Here is an 18,220-nt window from a genome sequence, read left to right on the forward strand (position 1 = left end):
AGCCGCTCTGTCCTCGGGCTCATGGATGGGCCTCTGCCAGCTTCCGGCTCCTCTGCAGCCGCTCTCCTCTCAGCCTTTGTAGACGCGGAGGGAGCTAGCACCCTGCTCCCGGTCAGGCTTTGGCTGAGGAGGTGCGCTGGCCAGGTCTTCCATCCAGACCAGGGATGCTGCCCGGCCAGAGGCTGCTTTCTCCCTGAGGTCACCCGCTCAACTTGCTTCAAGGGCCTTTCCCTTGATAGTGTGGGCGGTGGGCACGGGCCGAGCCTCCAGCGTCGCCCGGCTGCCGGTGCCTCCCCGGGCGGCTTCATCACCCGATGTTTGCTCCACACTGGGAGAGGTGAGGCTCTTCCTTCCACTGGGGCATTCAGAGACTTTTATCTAATCGACCTCATTTCCATATTGTGTCTCAGGGGACCGGGAGCCCAGGAGAGGGCGGGTGGAGGGGCCACCTGTGGGAGGGTACTCGGAACACAGCTCCAACTCACAGTGCCCCCGGGTGACCATGGAGCCCTCACTGGTCACAGATCACCCTCACAGGTACCAATAATGACAAAGATTGGAATCTCGCCGGAACTACCAAAACGGGACACAGAGACTCGGAGGAGCCCGGGGCTGTGCACAAACGGCGCCAGTGCCAGGCTTTCCCAAACCTCCACCCTGCGGAAAGTGCAAGGCCCGTGGCCTGGGCCTGCAACAGGACCTGCTCTAGAGACCCAGGCCCGGCGTCCACTGGTGACCAGACCTGTGGGTCCTCTTGAGCCAAGGGATGATCCCAGTAGCCACACAGAGCGGGGACGCCGCCCATCTTTACGTGGAGGGCTTGACGGTGTGCAGTGGGGCCAGAGCTGAGTTCTGGGGCCTCCGGGTGGCTCAGCCCCTTCCCCATGACAGCACCCAGCTCCTCCCCTAAACAGACGCTGGGTGCTCTGTTATTTAGGTAATCTGGGCTGCAGGGTCACCAGCTTGTGCTCCCCGGTGCTGGGCAACCTGGCTTGGGCCTTATGACATCACTTCCTCTCTCATTTATCTTCCAGTGCAGGAGAGAGCCCAGGCCTCTCCCAGGCTGGGCAAGCACAGTACCTCAGCACCCAGGTGCTTAGACTTGAGTGTTTGTGTCAGTAATGCAGGCATGTGTGGACAACACAAAGCCCTCTGAAGGCCGTCCTAGAGACTCTTTCTCAGTCTCCCACCCAGGATTCCAGTGTCGGTACCCCAAGAGAGCCCACCACGCGCTCAGAAGTGGAGCACGAGTTTGAGGCTGGTTCAACTGTGCATGTGCACATGCTGCCCCTGGTGGCAGCTCCCGGGAGTGCAGTCTCATGGAACGTGGTTTCTGTCCACGTTCTGGAAGTTAATTGCTTCACGTTAAGTTCCAGACAGTGAGGACATCAACCTTTATACTCAGTCCTACTGTGTAACAGCTGTACAACATTCAGACAAGTTCCCAAAGCATAACACCAAAAGGGAGAGGAGTTTTATCGTACACATTCAACTGAAACGTGCAGTTGTGGTCCTCCGAGTGCTAAGGGGCAGTCTCTGTCCTGTAGGGGGAGCCCAAGGAGTGTGGGCCCCGCGGGCCAGTCTGCTTTCCCACCCCATGGCTGGGGAGGTCCGCCCGCTGCTGGCTGCATGGGCCAGCCCAGGCCCCTGCAACAGGGGTTACTGTCAGCCTGGGAGAGGCACCACCCTTGGACGGATTTTCTTTGTTCTTTTTACATATCTATGTATTTAGTGGTTGATGAATCTTTATTTTATTTATTTATTTGTGTGCAGTGCTGAGAATCAAACCCAGTGTCTCTGCCACTGAGCCCCAGCCCCAGCCCCTGGACAGATTTTCTGTCTTGCATCCCTACTATGTGCTAGACATTCTTTCTGGCCAGAAAGCACACTTGAGAGTTTTGGACTTGGAGCGCCTGGCGTTCCCAGTTAGGACAAGAAGTTGCATTCTGTGCCCCAAACAGCTGCTGGCCTTTCCAGCTTCTGCTCCTGAGCCCCCCGTCCAGGGGGCCACTCCGTGCTCCCGTTCAAACCTGGCTGCTCAACTGCAAGTGGCTTATTTCAAAATGGACATCTCTTCCCTTCCTCCTCCTCCCTCCCTTAAGGGGGGAAACAGACTCTTCCTGTCACAGGCTGAGCTGCCATGTCCTTCACGCCTGGAAGAGACTCGCTGCCCCAGAATAAAGGAACCCCAAGACCAGGACCTGGAGCAGCGGCCCTCCGGGACCCGGGACGACACTGATCAATCAGGTCTCCTGACGATCCTCGTCTCCCAGCCCTGTCCCACACGGCGATGGAGTGAGTCCCCGAGCTCCTCCTTTGCTAACAAGTCAATAAAACTTTTGCCTTTTTCTCAAAGCCTTGGCCTCAGTATTGGATTGGCAACGGGGCAAGGACCCCGCTTTCCACAATAACAAGTTAGCAGTTCTGGCTGCCCGGGGTTCACCACGGCCCCTCCACCTCCACCTGTGCCTGCTGATGCTGATGGGGCCATGCTGACTCCACGAAGGACACCACAGGCGTCCAGCCTGTTGACTCCAGAAGGAGGGAGGAAAGAGAGTGCCCTGCTCTCCCCAGCCCAGGCCCTTGTGGGGACGTTCTCACACTCAGCAGTTGCCTGGCCTGTCCCTGGTGAGAAAGGCAATGCTGGTGACTCTGCATGAATGACCATGGGCACAGCCAGCAGAGCCTCCCCTCCATAGACAGCCTTGGTACAGAAGTGGCCGTTGCCCAACCCCAGGGCACTGGAGCCTCAGGAGAGCATTCGGCCCAAGCAGCCACCCCTACGGAGAGTCTTAGAAAACTAAACAAGGCCACAAAGCTAATGTTTCCATCAGAAAGTTGTTTTAAATGGCAAACGGCATCCAGAGAAAAGAAGAACCATCCCCTAAACTCAAGAAGATTCCCCAGGAGTCTTGCTGCCTAGGAGCACAACACCCCGGAGCACCATCTGCTCTCACCTCCACCATGGTCTCTGCTCTCACCTCCACCAAGGTCTCTCCTCTCACCTCCAACAAGGTCTCTCCTCTCACGTCCACCATCATCTCTCCTCTCACCTCCACCAACATCTCTCCTCTCAAATCCACCAAAGTCTCTCCTCTCACCTCCACCAAGGTCACTGCTCTCACCTCCACCAACGTCTCTGCTCTCACCTCCACCATCATCTCTCTTGTCACCTCCACCAAGGTCTCTCCTCTCACCTCCACCAAGGTCGCTGCTCTCACATCCACCAAAGTCTCTGCTCTCACCTCCACCATTATTTCTCCTCTCACCTCCACCATCATCTCTCCTCTCACCTCCACCATCATCTCTGCTCTCACCTCCACCATCGTCTCTCCTCTCACCTCCACCATCATCTCTCCTCTCGCCTCCAACATCATCTCTCCCATCACCTCCACCATGGTCTCTCCTCTCACCTCCACCATCATCTTTCCTCTCACCTCCACCAAGGTATCTGCTCTCACCTCCACCATCATCTCTCCTCTCACCTCCACCATCATCTCTCCTCTCATCTCCACCATCGTCTCTCCTCACACCTCCACTATCACCTCCTCTCACCTCCACCATCATCTCTGCTCTCACCTCCACCATCATCTCTGCTCTCACCTCGACCATCATCTCTGCTCTCACCTCCACCATCATCTCTCCTCTCACCTCCACCAAGGTCTCTCCTCTCACCTCCACCATCATCTCTCCTCTCACCTCCACCACGGTCTCTGCTCTCACCTCCACCATCATCTCTCCTCTCACCTCCACCAAGGTCTCTCCTCTCACCTCCACCATAATCTCTGCTCTCACCTCCATCATTATCTCTCTTCTCACCTCCACCATCATGTCTCCTCTCACCTCCACCAAGTTCTCTCCTCACCTCCACCAAGTTCTCTACTCTCACCTCCACCGTGGTCTCTGCTCTCACCTCCACCAAGGTCTCTCCTCTCACCTCCACCAAGGTCTCTGCTCTCAACTCCACCATGGTCTCTGTTCTCACCTCCACCAAGGTCTCTCCTCTGACCTCCACCAAGGTCTCTACTCTCACCTCCACCATGGTCTCTGCTCTCACCTCCACCATCGTCTCTCTTCTCACCTCCACCAACGTCTCTCCTCTCACCTCCACCATCATCTCTCCTCTCACCTCTACCATCACCTTCTCTCACCTCCACCATCATCTCTCCTCTCACCTCCACCATCATCTCTCCTCTCACCTCCACCATGGTCTCTGCTCTCACCTCCACCATCTTCTCTCATCTCACCTCCACCAAGGTCTCTGCTCTCACTTCACCATAATCTCTGCTCTCACCTCCATCATTATCTCTCTTCTCACCTCCACCATCATGTCTCCTCTCACCTCCACCAATTCTCTCCTCACCTCCACCAAGTTCTCTACTCTCACCTCCACCGTGGTCTCTCCTCTCACCTCCACCATCATCTCTCCTCTCACCTCCACCATCGTCTCTCCTCTCACCTCCACCATCATCTCTTCTCACCTCCACAAAGGTCTCTCCTCTCACCTCCACCGTCATCTCTCCTCTCACATCGACCATCATCTCTGCTTTCACCTCCACCATCATCTCTCCTCTCACCTCCACCATGGTCTCTCCTCTCACCTCCACCATCATCTCTCCTCTCACCTCCACCATGGTCTCTGCTCTCACCTCCACCATCATCTCTCCTCTCACCTCCACCAAGGTCTCTCCTCTCACCTCCACCAAGGTCTCTGCTCTCACCTCCACCAAGGTCTCTCCTCTCACCTCCACCAAGGTCTCTGCTCTCAACTCCACCATGGTCTCTGTTCTCACCTCCACCATCGTCTCTCCTCTCACCTCCACCAAGGTCTCTCCTCTCACCTCCCCCAAGGTCTCTGCTCTCACCTCCACCATCGTCTCTCCTCTCACCTTTACCATCGTCTCTCCTCTCACCTCCACCATTATCTCTCTTCTCACCTCCACCATCATGTCTCCTCTCACCTCCACCAAGTTCTCTCCTCACCTCCACCAAGTTCTCTACTCTCACCTCCACCGTGGTCTCTGCTCTCACCTCCACCAAGGTCTCTCCTCTCACCTCCACCAAGGTCTCTGCTCTCAACTCCACCATGGTCTCTGTTCTCACCTCCACCAAGGTCTCTCCTCTGACCTCCACCAAGGTCTCTACTCTCACCTCCACCATGGTCTCTGCTCTCACCTCCACCATCGTCTCTCTTCTCACCTCCACCAACGTCTCTCCTCTCACCTCCACCATCATCTCTCCTCTCACCTCTACCATCACCTTCTCTCACCTCCACCATCATCTCTCCTCTCACCTCCACCATCATCTCTCCTCTCACCTCCACCATGGTCTCTGCTCTCACCTCCACCATCTTCTCTCATCTCACCTCCACCAAGGTCTCTGCTCTCACTTCACCATAATCTCTGCTCTCACCTCCATCATTATCTCTCTTCTCACCTCCACCATCATGTCTCCTCTCACCTCCACCAATTCTCTCCTCACCTCCACCAAGTTCTCTACTCTCACCTCCACCGTGGTCTCTCCTCTCACCTCCACCATCATCTCTCCTCTCACCTCCACCATCGTCTCTCCTCTCACCTCCACCATCATCTCTTCTCACCTCCACAAAGGTCTCTCCTCTCACCTCCACCGTCATCTCTCCTCTCACATCGACCATCATCTCTGCTTTCACCTCCACCATCATCTCTCCTCTCACCTCCACCATGGTCTCTCCTCTCACCTCCACCATCATCTCTCCTCTCACCTCCACCATGGTCTCTGCTCTCACCTCCACCATCATCTCTCCTCTCACCTCCACCAAGGTCTCTCCTCTCACCTCCACCAAGGTCTCTGCTCTCACCTCCACCAAGGTCTCTCCTCTCACCTCCACCAAGGTCTCTGCTCTCAACTCCACCATGGTCTCTGTTCTCACCTCCACCATCGTCTCTCCTCTCACCTCCACCAAGGTCTCTCCTCTCACCTCCCCCAAGGTCTCTGCTCTCACCTCCACCATCGTCTCTCCTCTCACCTTTACCATCGTCTCTCCTCTCACCTCCACCATTATCTCTCTTCTCACCTCCACCATCATGTCTCCTCTCACCTCCACCAAGTTCTCTCCTCACCTCCACCAAGTTCTCTACTCTCACCTCCACCGTGGTCTCTGCTCTCACCTCCACCAAGGTCTCTCCTCTCACCTCCACCAAGGTCTCTGCTCTCAACTCCACCATGGTCTCTGTTCTCACCTCCACCAAGGTCTCTCCTCTGACCTCCACCAAGGTCTCTACTCTCACCTCCACCATGGTCTCTGCTCTCACCTCCACCATCGTCTCTCTTCTCACCTCCACCAACGTCTCTCCTCTCACCTCCACCATCATCTCTCCTCTCACCTCTACCATCACCTTCTCTCACCTCCACCATCATCTCTCCTCTCACCTCCACCATCATCTCTCCTCTCACCTCCACCATGGTCTCTGCTCTCACCTCCACCATCTTCTCTCATCTCACCTCCACCAAGGTCTCTGCTCTCACTTCACCATAATCTCTGCTCTCACCTCCATCATTATCTCTCTTCTCACCTCCACCATCATGTCTCCTCTCACCTCCACCAATTCTCTCCTCACCTCCACCAAGTTCTCTACTCTCACCTCCACCGTGGTCTCTCCTCTCACCTCCACCATCATCTCTCCTCTCACCTCCACCATCGTCTCTCCTCTCACCTCCACCATCATCTCTTCTCACCTCCACAAAGGTCTCTCCTCTCACCTCCACCGTCATCTCTCCTCTCACATCGACCATCATCTCTGCTTTCACCTCCACCATCATCTCTCCTCTCACCTCCACCATGGTCTCTCCTCTCACCTCCACCATCATCTCTCCTCTCACCTCCACCATGGTCTCTGCTCTCACCTCCACCATCATCTCTCCTCTCACCTCCACCAAGGTCTCTCCTCTCACCTCCACCAAGGTCTCTGCTCTCACCTCCACCAAGGTCTCTCCTCTCACCTCCACCAAGGTCTCTGCTCTCAACTCCACCATGGTCTCTGTTCTCACCTCCACCATCGTCTCTCCTCTCACCTCCACCAAGGTCTCTCCTCTCACCTCCCCCAAGGTCTCTGCTCTCACCTCCACCATCGTCTCTCCTCTCACCTTTACCATCGTCTCTCCTCTCACCTCCACCATCATCTCTCCTCTCACCTCCACCATCATCTCTCCTCTCACCTCCACCATGGTCTCTCCTCTCACCTCCACCAAGGTCTCTCCTCTCACCTCCACCAAGGTCTCTGCTCTCACCTCCACCAAGGTCTCTCCTCTCACCTCCACCAAGGTCTCTGCTCTCAACTCCACCATGGTCTCTGTTCTCACCTCCACCAAGGTCTCTCCTCTGACCTCCACCAAGGTCTCTACTCTCACCTCCACCATGGTCTCTGCTCTCACCTCCACCATCGTCTCTCTTCTCACCTCCACCAACGTCTCTCCTCTCACCTCCACCATCATCTCTACTCTCACCTCTACCATCACCTTCTCTCACCTCCACCATCATCTCTCCTCTCACCTCCACCATCATCTCTCCTCTCACCTCCACCATGGTCTCTGCTCTCACCTCCACCATCTTCTCTCATCTCACCTCCACCAAGGTCTCTGCTCTCACTTCACCATAATCTCTGCTCTCACCTCCATCATTATCTCTCTTCTCACCTCCACCATCATGTCTCCTCTCACCTCCACCAATTCTCTCCTCACCTCCACCAAGTTCTCTACTCTCACCTCCACCGTGGTCTCTCCTCTCACCTCCACCATCATCTCTCCTCTCACCTCCACCATCGTCTCTCCTCTCACCTCCACCATCATCTCTTCTCACCTCCACAAAGGTCTCTCCTCTCACCTCCACCGTCATCTCTCCTCTCACCTCGACCATCATCTCTGCTTTCACCTCCACCATCATCTCTCCTCTCACCTCCACCATGGTCTCTCCTCTCACCTCCACCATCATCTCTCCTCTCACCTCCACCATGGTCTCTGCTCTCACCTCCACCATCATCTCTCCTCTCACCTCCACCAAGGTCTCTCCTCTCACCTCCACCAAGGTCTCTGCTCTCACCTCCACCAAGGTCTCTCCTCTCACCTCCACCAAGGTCTCTGCTCTCAACTCCACCATGGTCTCTGTTCTCACCTCCACCATCGTCTCTCCTCTCACCTCGACCAAGGTCTCTCCTCTCACCTCCCCCAAGGTCTCTGCTCTCACCTCCACCATCGTCTCTCCTCTCACCTTTACCATCGTCTCTCCTCTCACCTCCACCATCATCTCTCCTCTCACCTCCACCATCATCTCTCCTCTCACCTCCACCATGGTCTCTCCTCTCACCTCCACCAAGGTCTCTCCTCTCACCTCCCCCAAGGTCTCTGCTCTCACCTCCACCAAGGTCTCTCCTCTCACCTCCACCAAGTTCTCTGCTCACCTCCACCAAGGTCTCTCCTCTCACTTCCACCAAGGTCTCTCCTCTCACCTCCACCATCTTCTCTCCTCTCACTTCCACCAAGGTCTCTCCTCTCACCTCCACCAAGGTCTCTCCTCTCACCTCCACCATCGTCTCTCCTCTCACCTCAACCATCATCTCTCCTCTCACCTCCACCATGGTCTCTCCTCTCACCTCCACCATCGTCTCTCCTCTCACCTCCACCAAGGTCTCTGCTCTCACCTCCACCATCGTCTCTCCTCTCGCCTCCACCATCATCTCTCCCCTCACCTCCACCATGGTCTCTCCCCTCATCTCCACCATCATCTTTCCTCTCACCTCCACCCAGGTCTCTGCTCTCACCTCCACCATCATCTCTCCTCTCACCTCCACCATCATCTCTCCTCTCATCTCCACCATCGTCTCTCCTCACACCTCCACCATCACCTCCTCTTACCTCCACTATCATCTCTGCTCTCACCTCCACCATCATCTCTGCTCTCACCTCCACCATCATCTCTCCTCTCACCTCCACCATCATCTCTCCTCTCACCTCCACCATGGTCTCTCCTCTCACCTCCACCATCATCTCTCCTCTCACCTCCACCAAGGTCTCTGCTCTCACCTCCACCATCATCTCTGCTCTCACCTCCACCATCATCTCTTTTCTCACTTCCACCATCATCTCTCCTCTCACCTCCACCATCACCTCCTCTCACCACCATCATCTCTGCTCTCACCTCCACCATCATCTCTTTTCTCACCTCCACCCTCATCTCTCCTCTCTCCTCCACCATCATCTCTGCTCTCACCTTCACCATCATCTCTACTCTCACCTCCACCATGGTCTCTGCTCTCACCTCCACCATCATCTCTCCTCTCACCTCCACCAAGGTCTCTGCTCTCACCTCCACCATGGTCTCTGCTCTCACCTCCACCATCGTCTCTCCTCTCACCTCCACCAAGGTCTCTGCTCTCACTCAACCACAATCTCTGCTCTCACCTCCACCATCATCTCTCTTCTCACCTCCACCATCATGTCTCCTCTCACCTCCACGAAGTTCTCTTCTGTCACCACCACCACTTTCTCTGCTCTCACCTCCACCGTGGTCTCTCCTCTCACCTCCACCATCATCTCTCCTCTCACCTCCACCAAGGTCTCTCCTCTCACCTCCACCAAGGTCTCTGCTCTCACCTCCACCATGGGCTCTCCTCTCACCTCCACCATTATCTCTCCTCTCACCTCCACCAGGTTCTCTCCTCTCACCTCCACCAAGGTCTCTGCTCTCACCTCTACCATGGTCTCTCCTCTCACCTCCACCATCATCTCTCCTCTCACCTCCCCAAGGTCTCTCCTCTTACCTCCACCAAGGTCTCTGCTCTCACCTCCACCAAGGTCTCTGCTCTCACACCACCATCATCTCTTCTCACACCTCCACCATCATCTCTCCTCTCACCTCCACCTAGGTCTCTGCTCTCACCTCCACCATCGTCTCTCCTCTCACCTCCACCATCGTCTCTCCTCTCATCTCCACCATCATCTCTCCTCTCACCTCCACCAAGGTCTCTCCTCTCACCTCCACCTTCGTCTCTCCTCTCACCTCCACCATCGTCTCTCCTTCCACCTCCACCAAGGTCTCTGCTCTCACCTCCACCATCATCTCTCCTCTCACCTCCACCATCATCTCTGCTCTCACCTCCACCAACATCTCTCCTCTCACCTCCACCATCGTCTCTCCTCTCATCTCCACCATCGTCTCTCCTCTCATCTCCACCAAGGTCTCTCCTCTCACCTCCACCATCTTCTCTCCTCTCACTTCCACCAAGGTCTCTCCTCTCACCTCCACCAAGGTCTCTGCTCTCACCTCCTCCATGGGCTCTCCTCTCACCTCCACCGTCATCTCTCCTCTCACCTCCACCATCATCTCTCCTCTCACCTCCACCATCGTCTCTCCTCTCACCTCCACCATCATCTCTCCTCTCACCTCCACCATGGTCTCTCCTCTCACCTCCACCAAGGTCTCTCCTCTCACCTCCACCAAGTTCTCTGCTCTCACCTCCACCATCATCTCTCCTCTCACCTCTACCAAGGTCTCTCCTCTCACCTCCACCATGGGCTCTCCTCTCACCTTCACCATCATCTCTCCTCTCACCTCCACCATCATCTCTCCTCTCACCTCCACCAAGGTCTCTGCTCTCACCTCCACCATCATCTCTGCTCTCACCTCCACCATCATCTCTCCTCTCACCTCCACCATGGTCTCTCCTCTCACCTCCACCAAGGTCTCTCCTCTCACCTCCACCAAGTTCTCTGCTCTCACCTCCACCATCATCTCTCCTCTCACCTCTACCAAGGTCTCTCCTCTCACCTCCACCATGGGCTCTCCTCTCACCTTCACCATCATCTCTCCTCTCACCTCCACCATCATCTCTCCTCTCACCTCCACCAAGGTCTCTGCTCTCACCTCCACCATCATCTCTCCTCTCACCTCCACCATCATCTCTCCTCTCACCTCCACCAAGGTCTCTCCTCTCACCTCCACCAAGGTCTCTCCTCTCACCTCCCCCAAGGTCTCTGCTCTCACCTCCACCAAGGTCTCTCCTCTCACCTCCACCAAGGTCTCTCCTCTCACCTCCACCATCATCTCTGCTCTCACCTCCACCATCATCTCTCCTCTCACCTCCACCATCGTCTCTCCTCTCACCTCCACCATCATCTCTGCTCTCACCTCCACCATCATCTCTGCTCTCACCTCCACCAAGGTCTCTCCTCTCACCTCCACCAAGGTCTCTGCTCTCACCTGTACCATGGTCTCTCCTCTCACCTCCACCATCATCTCTCCTCTCATCTCCACCATCATCTCTCTTCTCACCTCCACCAAGGTCTCTCCTCTCACCTCCACCAAGGTCTCTCCTCTCACCTCCACCATCATCTCTGCTCTCACCTCCACCATCATCTCTCCTCTCACCTCCACCAAGGTCTCTGCTCTCACCTCCACCATCATCTCTCCTCTCATCTCCACCATCATCTCTCTTCTCACCTCCACCAAGGTCTCTCCTCTCACCTCCACCAAGGTCTCTCCTCTCACCTCCACCATCATCTCTGCTCTCACCTCCACCATCATCTCTCCTCTCACCTCCACCAAGGTCTCTGCTCTCACCTCCACCATCATCTCTCCTCTCACCTCCACCATCATCTTTCCTCTCACCTCCTCCATAATCTCTCCTCTCACCTCCACCAAGGTCTCTCCTCTCACCTCCAGCATCATTTCTCCTCTCACCTCCACCATCATCTCTCCTCTCACCTCCACCAAGGTCTCTCCTCTCACCTCCACCATCTTCTCTCCTCTCACTTCCACCAAGGTCTCTCCTCTCACCTCCACCAAGGTCTCTGCTCTCACCTCCTCCATGGGCTCTCCTCTCACCTCCACCGTCATCTCTCCTCTCACCTCCACCATCATCTCTCCTCTCACCTCCACCATCGTCTCTCCTCTCACCTCCACCATCATCTCTCCTCTCACCTCCACCATGGTCTCTCCTCTCACCTCCACCAAGGTCTCTCCTCTCACCTCCACCAAGTTCTCTGCTCTCACCTCCACCATCATCTCTCCTCTCACCTCTACCAAGGTCTCTCCTCTCACCTCCACCATGGGCTCTCCTCTCACCTTCACCATCATCTCTCCTCTCACCTCCACCATCATCTCTCCTCTCACCTCCACCAAGGTCTCTGCTCTCACCTCCACCATCATCTCTGCTCTCACCTCCACCATCATCTCTCCTCTCACCTCCACCATGGTCTCTCCTCTCACCTCCACCAAGGTCTCTCCTCTCACCTCCACCAAGTTCTCTGCTCTCACCTCCACCATCATCTCTCCTCTCACCTCTACCAAGGTCTCTCCTCTCACCTCCACCATGGGCTCTCCTCTCACCTTCACCATCATCTCTCCTCTCACCTCCACCATCATCTCTCCTCTCACCTCCACCAAGGTCTCTGCTCTCACCTCCACCATCATCTCTCCTCTCACCTCCACCATCATCTCTCCTCTCACCTCCACCAAGGTCTCTCCTCTCACCTCCACCAAGGTCTCTCCTCTCACCTCCCCCAAGGTCTCTGCTCTCACCTCCACCAAGGTCTCTCCTCTCACCTCCACCAAGGTCTCTCCTCTCACCTCCACCATCATCTCTGCTCTCACCTCCACCATCATCTCTCCTCTCACCTCCACCATCGTCTCTCCTCTCACCTCCACCATCATCTCTGCTCTCACCTCCACCATCATCTCTGCTCTCACCTCCACCAAGGTCTCTCCTCTCACCTCCACCAAGGTCTCTGCTCTCACCTGTACCATGGTCTCTCCTCTCACCTCCACCATCATCTCTCCTCTCATCTCCACCATCATCTCTCTTCTCACCTCCACCAAGGTCTCTCCTCTCACCTCCACCAAGGTCTCTCCTCTCACCTCCACCATCATCTCTGCTCTCACCTCCACCATCATCTCTCCTCTCACCTCCACCAAGGTCTCTGCTCTCACCTCCACCATCATCTCTCCTCTCATCTCCACCATCATCTCTCTTCTCACCTCCACCAAGGTCTCTCCTCTCACCTCCACCAAGGTCTCTCCTCTCACCTCCACCATCATCTCTGCTCTCACCTCCACCATCATCTCTCCTCTCACCTCCACCAAGGTCTCTGCTCTCACCTCCACCATCATCTCTCCTCTCACCTCCACCATCATCTTTCCTCTCACCTCCTCCATAATCTCTCCTCTCACCTCCACCAAGGTCTCTCCTCTCACCTCCAGCATCATTTCTCCTCTCACCTCCACCATCATCTCTCCTCTCACCTCCACCAAGGTCTCTCCTCTCACCTCCACCATCATCTCTCCTCTCACCTCCCCCAAGGTCTCTCCTCTCACCTCCACCAAGGTCTCTCCTCTCAGCTCCACCATCATCTCTGCTCCCACCTCCACCATCATCTCTACTCTCACCTCCACCATCATCTTTCCTCTCACCTCCACCATCATCTCTCCTCTCACCTCCACCATCGTCTCTCCTCTCACCTCCACCATCGTCTCTCCTCTCACCTCCACCATCATCTCTGCTCTCATTTCCACCATCATCTCTGCTCTCACCTCCACCAAGGTCTCTCCTCTCACCTCCACCATGGTCTCTGCTCTCACCTCTACCGTGGTCTCTCCTCTCACTTCCACCATCATCTCCCCTCTCACCTCCACGAAGGTCTCTCCTCTCACCTCCACCATCATCTCTCCTCTCACCTCCACCATCATCTCTCCTCTCACCTCCACCAAGGTCTCTGCTCTCACCTCCACCAAGGTCTCTCCTCTCACCTCCACCATGGTCTCTGCTCTCACCTCTACCGTGGTCTCTCCTCTCACTTCCACCATCATCTCTCCTCTCACCTCCACGAAGGTCTCCCCTCTCACCTCCACCATCATCTCTCCTCTCACCTCCACCATCATCTCTCCTCTCACCTCCACCAAGGTCTCTGCTCTCACCTCCACCAAGGTCTCTCCTCTCGCCTCCACCAAGGTCTCTGCTCTCACCTCCACCAAGGTCTCTGCTCTCACCTCCACCATGTCTCTGCTCTCACCTGTGCCATGGTCTCTCCTCTGGCCTCTGCATTCCTTGGTGGGTCTGGATCACCTGTCGGCTTGATTCTGTTTATCAGCAGTGGTTGGTCTTGTGCGGGGACATGTTCCCTTCCTATTAGAGAAAGAATCCCCAGGACTTTAAGCAGTGAAAACTCCCCCGGGGCGTGACTAAACCAAGATCCAGGCAGCGCCTGATCCCTGGCAGCCCCACGTCTCTCCACCAAGGAGCCGACCGCCCGGGTGTCCGAGTCACCCGGTAATGAAACCCTCAAGGAACCTGAGGTCTCAAAACCTGGGCCATCCCCAAGGAGGCCACCCACCTTCCTGCCCTGCCCAGCAAGGCCACTGGCACCAGGATCCTGCCCTGGTGGCCCTGGCATGCCTATGCACAACAATCGCTGTGTGCTGTGACACAGCCTTGACCTCAGGGCTTTGTCTGGAGTGGGCCTGAGTGCTGCCCTTCGGGCTGGACACTTTCGTTTCTGTTTGTCCTAGATTGACCTCACTCTCTAGGAGGGTGTGGCCCCCAGGGCTCTGTCCTGCCACAGGAGGTGGAAAACCCCGCAGCCTTGGTCCTGGGGGGGGCGGGAAAGCTGACTTGAGGCGCTCCCGCCGCTGGGCAGCGCGGCCCTCGCCCTGATCAGGGAGGAGAGATGACCCACAGCGCCCTGAGAGCAGAGAGTGCCACAGAGGCGGGCAGGCCGGGCACACAGGCAGGCTGGGCAGGGGCCGGGGGATAGGGGCGCGGCTACCGACCACACTGTGGCCGCCACGCTGGCCAGCTGGGAGTGGGCAGGCAGTCAGCAGGGAGAAGGCCACTTGCCCCCTTCTGGACAGGTCAGCCCCTCTGGAACCTGGGCTTCCACAGGACCCTAGACGGCCTCTGCACACGAGGGCGCTGACCAGGGGGTCGCGATGGAACAGCCAGCTTCGCCACCCTGGCTTCCTGACCCTCCTCCATAAGCCCCTGCTGACGCCATCCCGGGACCGGGGAGAAGCTGCCCTCTGGCTGCTGAAGGCACTCGGGGGGCGGTGCCGCCTCCCAGGACCATTAGAATTCACTCCAGCACAAAGTAGGAAGGCCCCGGACGAAGCCGAGGGCACCACGGTCTCTCCTCTCACCTCCACCAAGGACTGTGGGGCACACAGTGGGGCCACACAGTGGGGCCACAGGCTCTGGGCAGCCAGCATGGTCGCACCTGCCACCAAGGCCACGCGGCCCCCCTCTGTCCCTCTGACTGGGGGACTCCTGAACGGTCACCTCCTCTGCCCCTGAACATCTCTGCAAAAGCCACTGCCTCTGGCTGGCCGAGTGGCCCTGCTGTTGCTGCTGTCCCTCGCTCCAGCCTGCAGCACCCCCCGCGGCCCCCCCACGGTCCACCTCCCTGGGACCCAGCCTGGGTGTGGCCTGCTGCACTGCCCTGCTCGGCCCTCCTCCTTCCTCAGGAGAGGTGCTGGCCTGGAAGGCGGGTGTGCATCTCGGGGGGCCTCTCACCCCTGAGTGACCAGGAGAGACAGGGCTTGCTGTTTCTGGTCCCCCCAAGGCTGGCCCTCTGCGTCCTTCCATGACAATGTCCTGTCTGGCACCGGGCCCTGGAGAAGACCCCACCCTCTGCTTCTTCTGTGGCGACGGGATGACCATGGAACCCCGCAGCGCTGGCCCCGTGGTCAGGCTTCCTTGGCTCCATCTGGGGGTCAACGATGCTGCTGGGCCGCCGTCCTGCCCCTCTGGTCCCTTCTCGCTGTGTGGCCTCCGTCCCCCGCTGTACCACATTCGTTCTTCTGTGGTGGACGTTTAGGTCGCATCCATTTCCTCCTATTTCTGGCGATGGCCCTGTGCGCTCTTGTGCTGTCTCTGGAGAGGCGTGATTGTCTCACCCTGGGGACGTGCCCTGACGTCGGCCTGCTGGCCAGCGACAGGAGGGCTCGGCCTTGAGGCATGGCCATGCGGTTCCCCCAAGAGGCTGCCCACCTGGAGGACAGTTAGAGAAAGTCTCCAGAGAAGGGTGACACTGGATGGCAGAGCTCCGCAGTGGGGACGTGTCCTCCGCAAACCAGGAGCCCGTTCAAGGCCCAGGTGATGGGCAGTCTAAAGGCACATGGTGGGAGAGTGGCGTGAGGCGGTTCCAGCCACGATCCTCAACCCCCAGGATTGGAGACGGTGGCAGAGCCTGAGGCTGAGCAGTCAGCAGCTGGGCACACTCCTGCAGGACGGCTGTGCAAGGGGTGGCCATGGTGACCATCAGATGGAACCTCCGGCTCTGTTGGTCATGTTCTTAGGACAGAGCGGGGACCCCGCAGTGATCCCAACCACCCTCTCAGGTCACCACCTGTACCCTTAGGAGCCAGGGCAGAGCACCCTCTCTCCTTGCCCAGGGAGGCCCGAGGTCCCCTGTCACTCCGGCGCAGCCGCAGAGCTCCTGGTGGCTCTAACTTCCCAATGGCCAGGCACGTCCAGCCCACCCCATATGCTCAGGGGTCATCTTGTTCAAGGCTGCCTCCTCCTGCAAGGATTCCCTGGCGGTCACCTCCGTCCGGGTCGTGAGGGCCCTTCTGCGCTCTGGGCTGAGTCCCTGCAGTTGGGAGGGCCCATGCCAGCACCGTCCCCTCTTGTGAGCCGCCCCTCACCCTCTGCCTGTTTTCTTTTTGCGTGAAGTCCTGGATTTCATCCGAAGCCAATTTCTGTTTGCTCTTATCACTCATCGTAACCTTGTCTGACCCAAATCATTCCTTTGCTTTTTTAAAAAAGATTTTGCTTGCTTTTCCCATGTAGATTAGCAATCCACCTCAATTTTATATGATGTGAGTCGAGAATCAAAACTCAAATTTCTCCATTTGAGCCTATATTTGACCCAAACATTTCGGTATTTAAAATTTTTCGTTGGTTTATTGAAAAGATCCTTCTTCCGATTGCTGTGCTGTGGGGACCCCTGGGTCTCCAGGTTCCTAGACGTGGTCATCCTGTCTTAAACAAGACCAAGTACGGTCTCCAGTGTAAGCAAGTCTCCTACAATGGTAAGGTTTCACTGTGGACTTTGGTGTTTTAGTAAATGGTATAAAAATCTTTACTTTCCGATCACCTGTTTGCTCAGAGCGCACTGAGCCCCAGGGGGTGCTGGATCCACCACCAGCAAGTTCAAGGGCCTCCTCATGTTGGCGTTTCAAAGTGATCACTTAACAAGTCCCCTTCTGCTTTTCAACACTGTGACTCTGAACCTGGTGGGGGCGACAGTGGGGGGGCACTGTGACGCATTATGTTTCTTTAAATTTTATTTTGAGGTGGTCTGCACAATTTTAAAAGTGCACGCATTTCCCCACATGGTAACAGAATTCCACGTGGTGATGATGCTGAGTAGGAGTCAGCCACGGGAACTCTCCCAGGCCGCCTCCGGCTCTTGGAGAGCTGCCGAGAAGGTTCTGGCAAGTCCCCTGCTGGGTCAGAGTTCTCATTTGCCCAGGATAAACCTCCAAGAGTGCAGTCACTGTGCATTCACAGCTTTTAAAAATCGCTAGTGAAAGAAAATCCGCAGAAAACCAAAGCACGGCCTGGCCCTGTGCCCGGGAGAGGCCCAGCCATGGCAAGGCTGCTCCCGCTGTCCCTCTGGCTGAGGGCCTCCTGCGGTGTCCCTGCATGCCCAGGCCACACTCCCTGGGCCTGCCTCCAGGTCCACCCCCATCCTGGGAGGGGCAGGTAGACCTGTGAGGTCTGTCCAGGGTGGCTGGTTGGCTGCCTGAGCTGGGACCCTGCACTGTTGGTGTGTGGCCTTGTGGTCGCAGGAGAAAGTGCAGTTTTCAGACCTTCACTGGTCATTAGTATTTTTTTTAAATATTTTTAGTTGTAGGTGGACACGATACCTTCATTCATCTTTATGTGGTGCTGAGGCTCGAACCCAGGGCCCCACACGTGCCAGGCGAGTGCTTCACCACCGAGCCCCAGCCTCAGCCCAGTATTTTTAATTTTATTTCTAAATGACAGAAACTGTACAGCCGTCCCCCGGTTACTGAGTCCACGGCGCTCTTTTTCCTTATAGAAAAAGGCATGGTATTGGCCCAGGACCTGGGCATTGGCACGGCTCCCCTGGGACAGCTTGGTGCCCAGCCCGGCAGGGCGTCTCCTAGACGGTGGTTACTCAGCGTTGCTGATGACAAGTCTCTCGTGTGTGACCAGCCAGGCTGACG

At 56.6% G+C, this 18,220-nt stretch overlaps 1 protein-coding gene across 1 annotated transcript in view; it reads right to left on the bottom strand.

Annotated features, from left to right (window-relative positions):
• Positions 1-16,744, bottom strand: part of LOC308641932 (actin, larval muscle-type-like) — a gene marked incomplete at both ends in the record, with an annotated part of 64,719 nt that extends 47,975 nt beyond the window's left edge. The window contains 2 exons of the mRNA XM_081280501.1: positions 16,505-16,614; positions 16,670-16,744. Coding sequence (XP_081136627.1) covers positions 16,505-16,614; positions 16,670-16,744 — 185 coding nt within the window. The remainder of the gene's footprint in view (positions 1-16,504; positions 16,615-16,669) is intronic.
• Positions 16,745-18,220: the final 1,476 nt, after the last annotated feature.

Source organism: Spermophilus citellus (assembly GCF_964194105.1).
Source record: "Spermophilus citellus genome assembly, chromosome: 2".
Classification (NCBI taxonomy): Eukaryota; Metazoa; Chordata; class Mammalia; order Rodentia; family Sciuridae; genus Spermophilus; species Spermophilus citellus.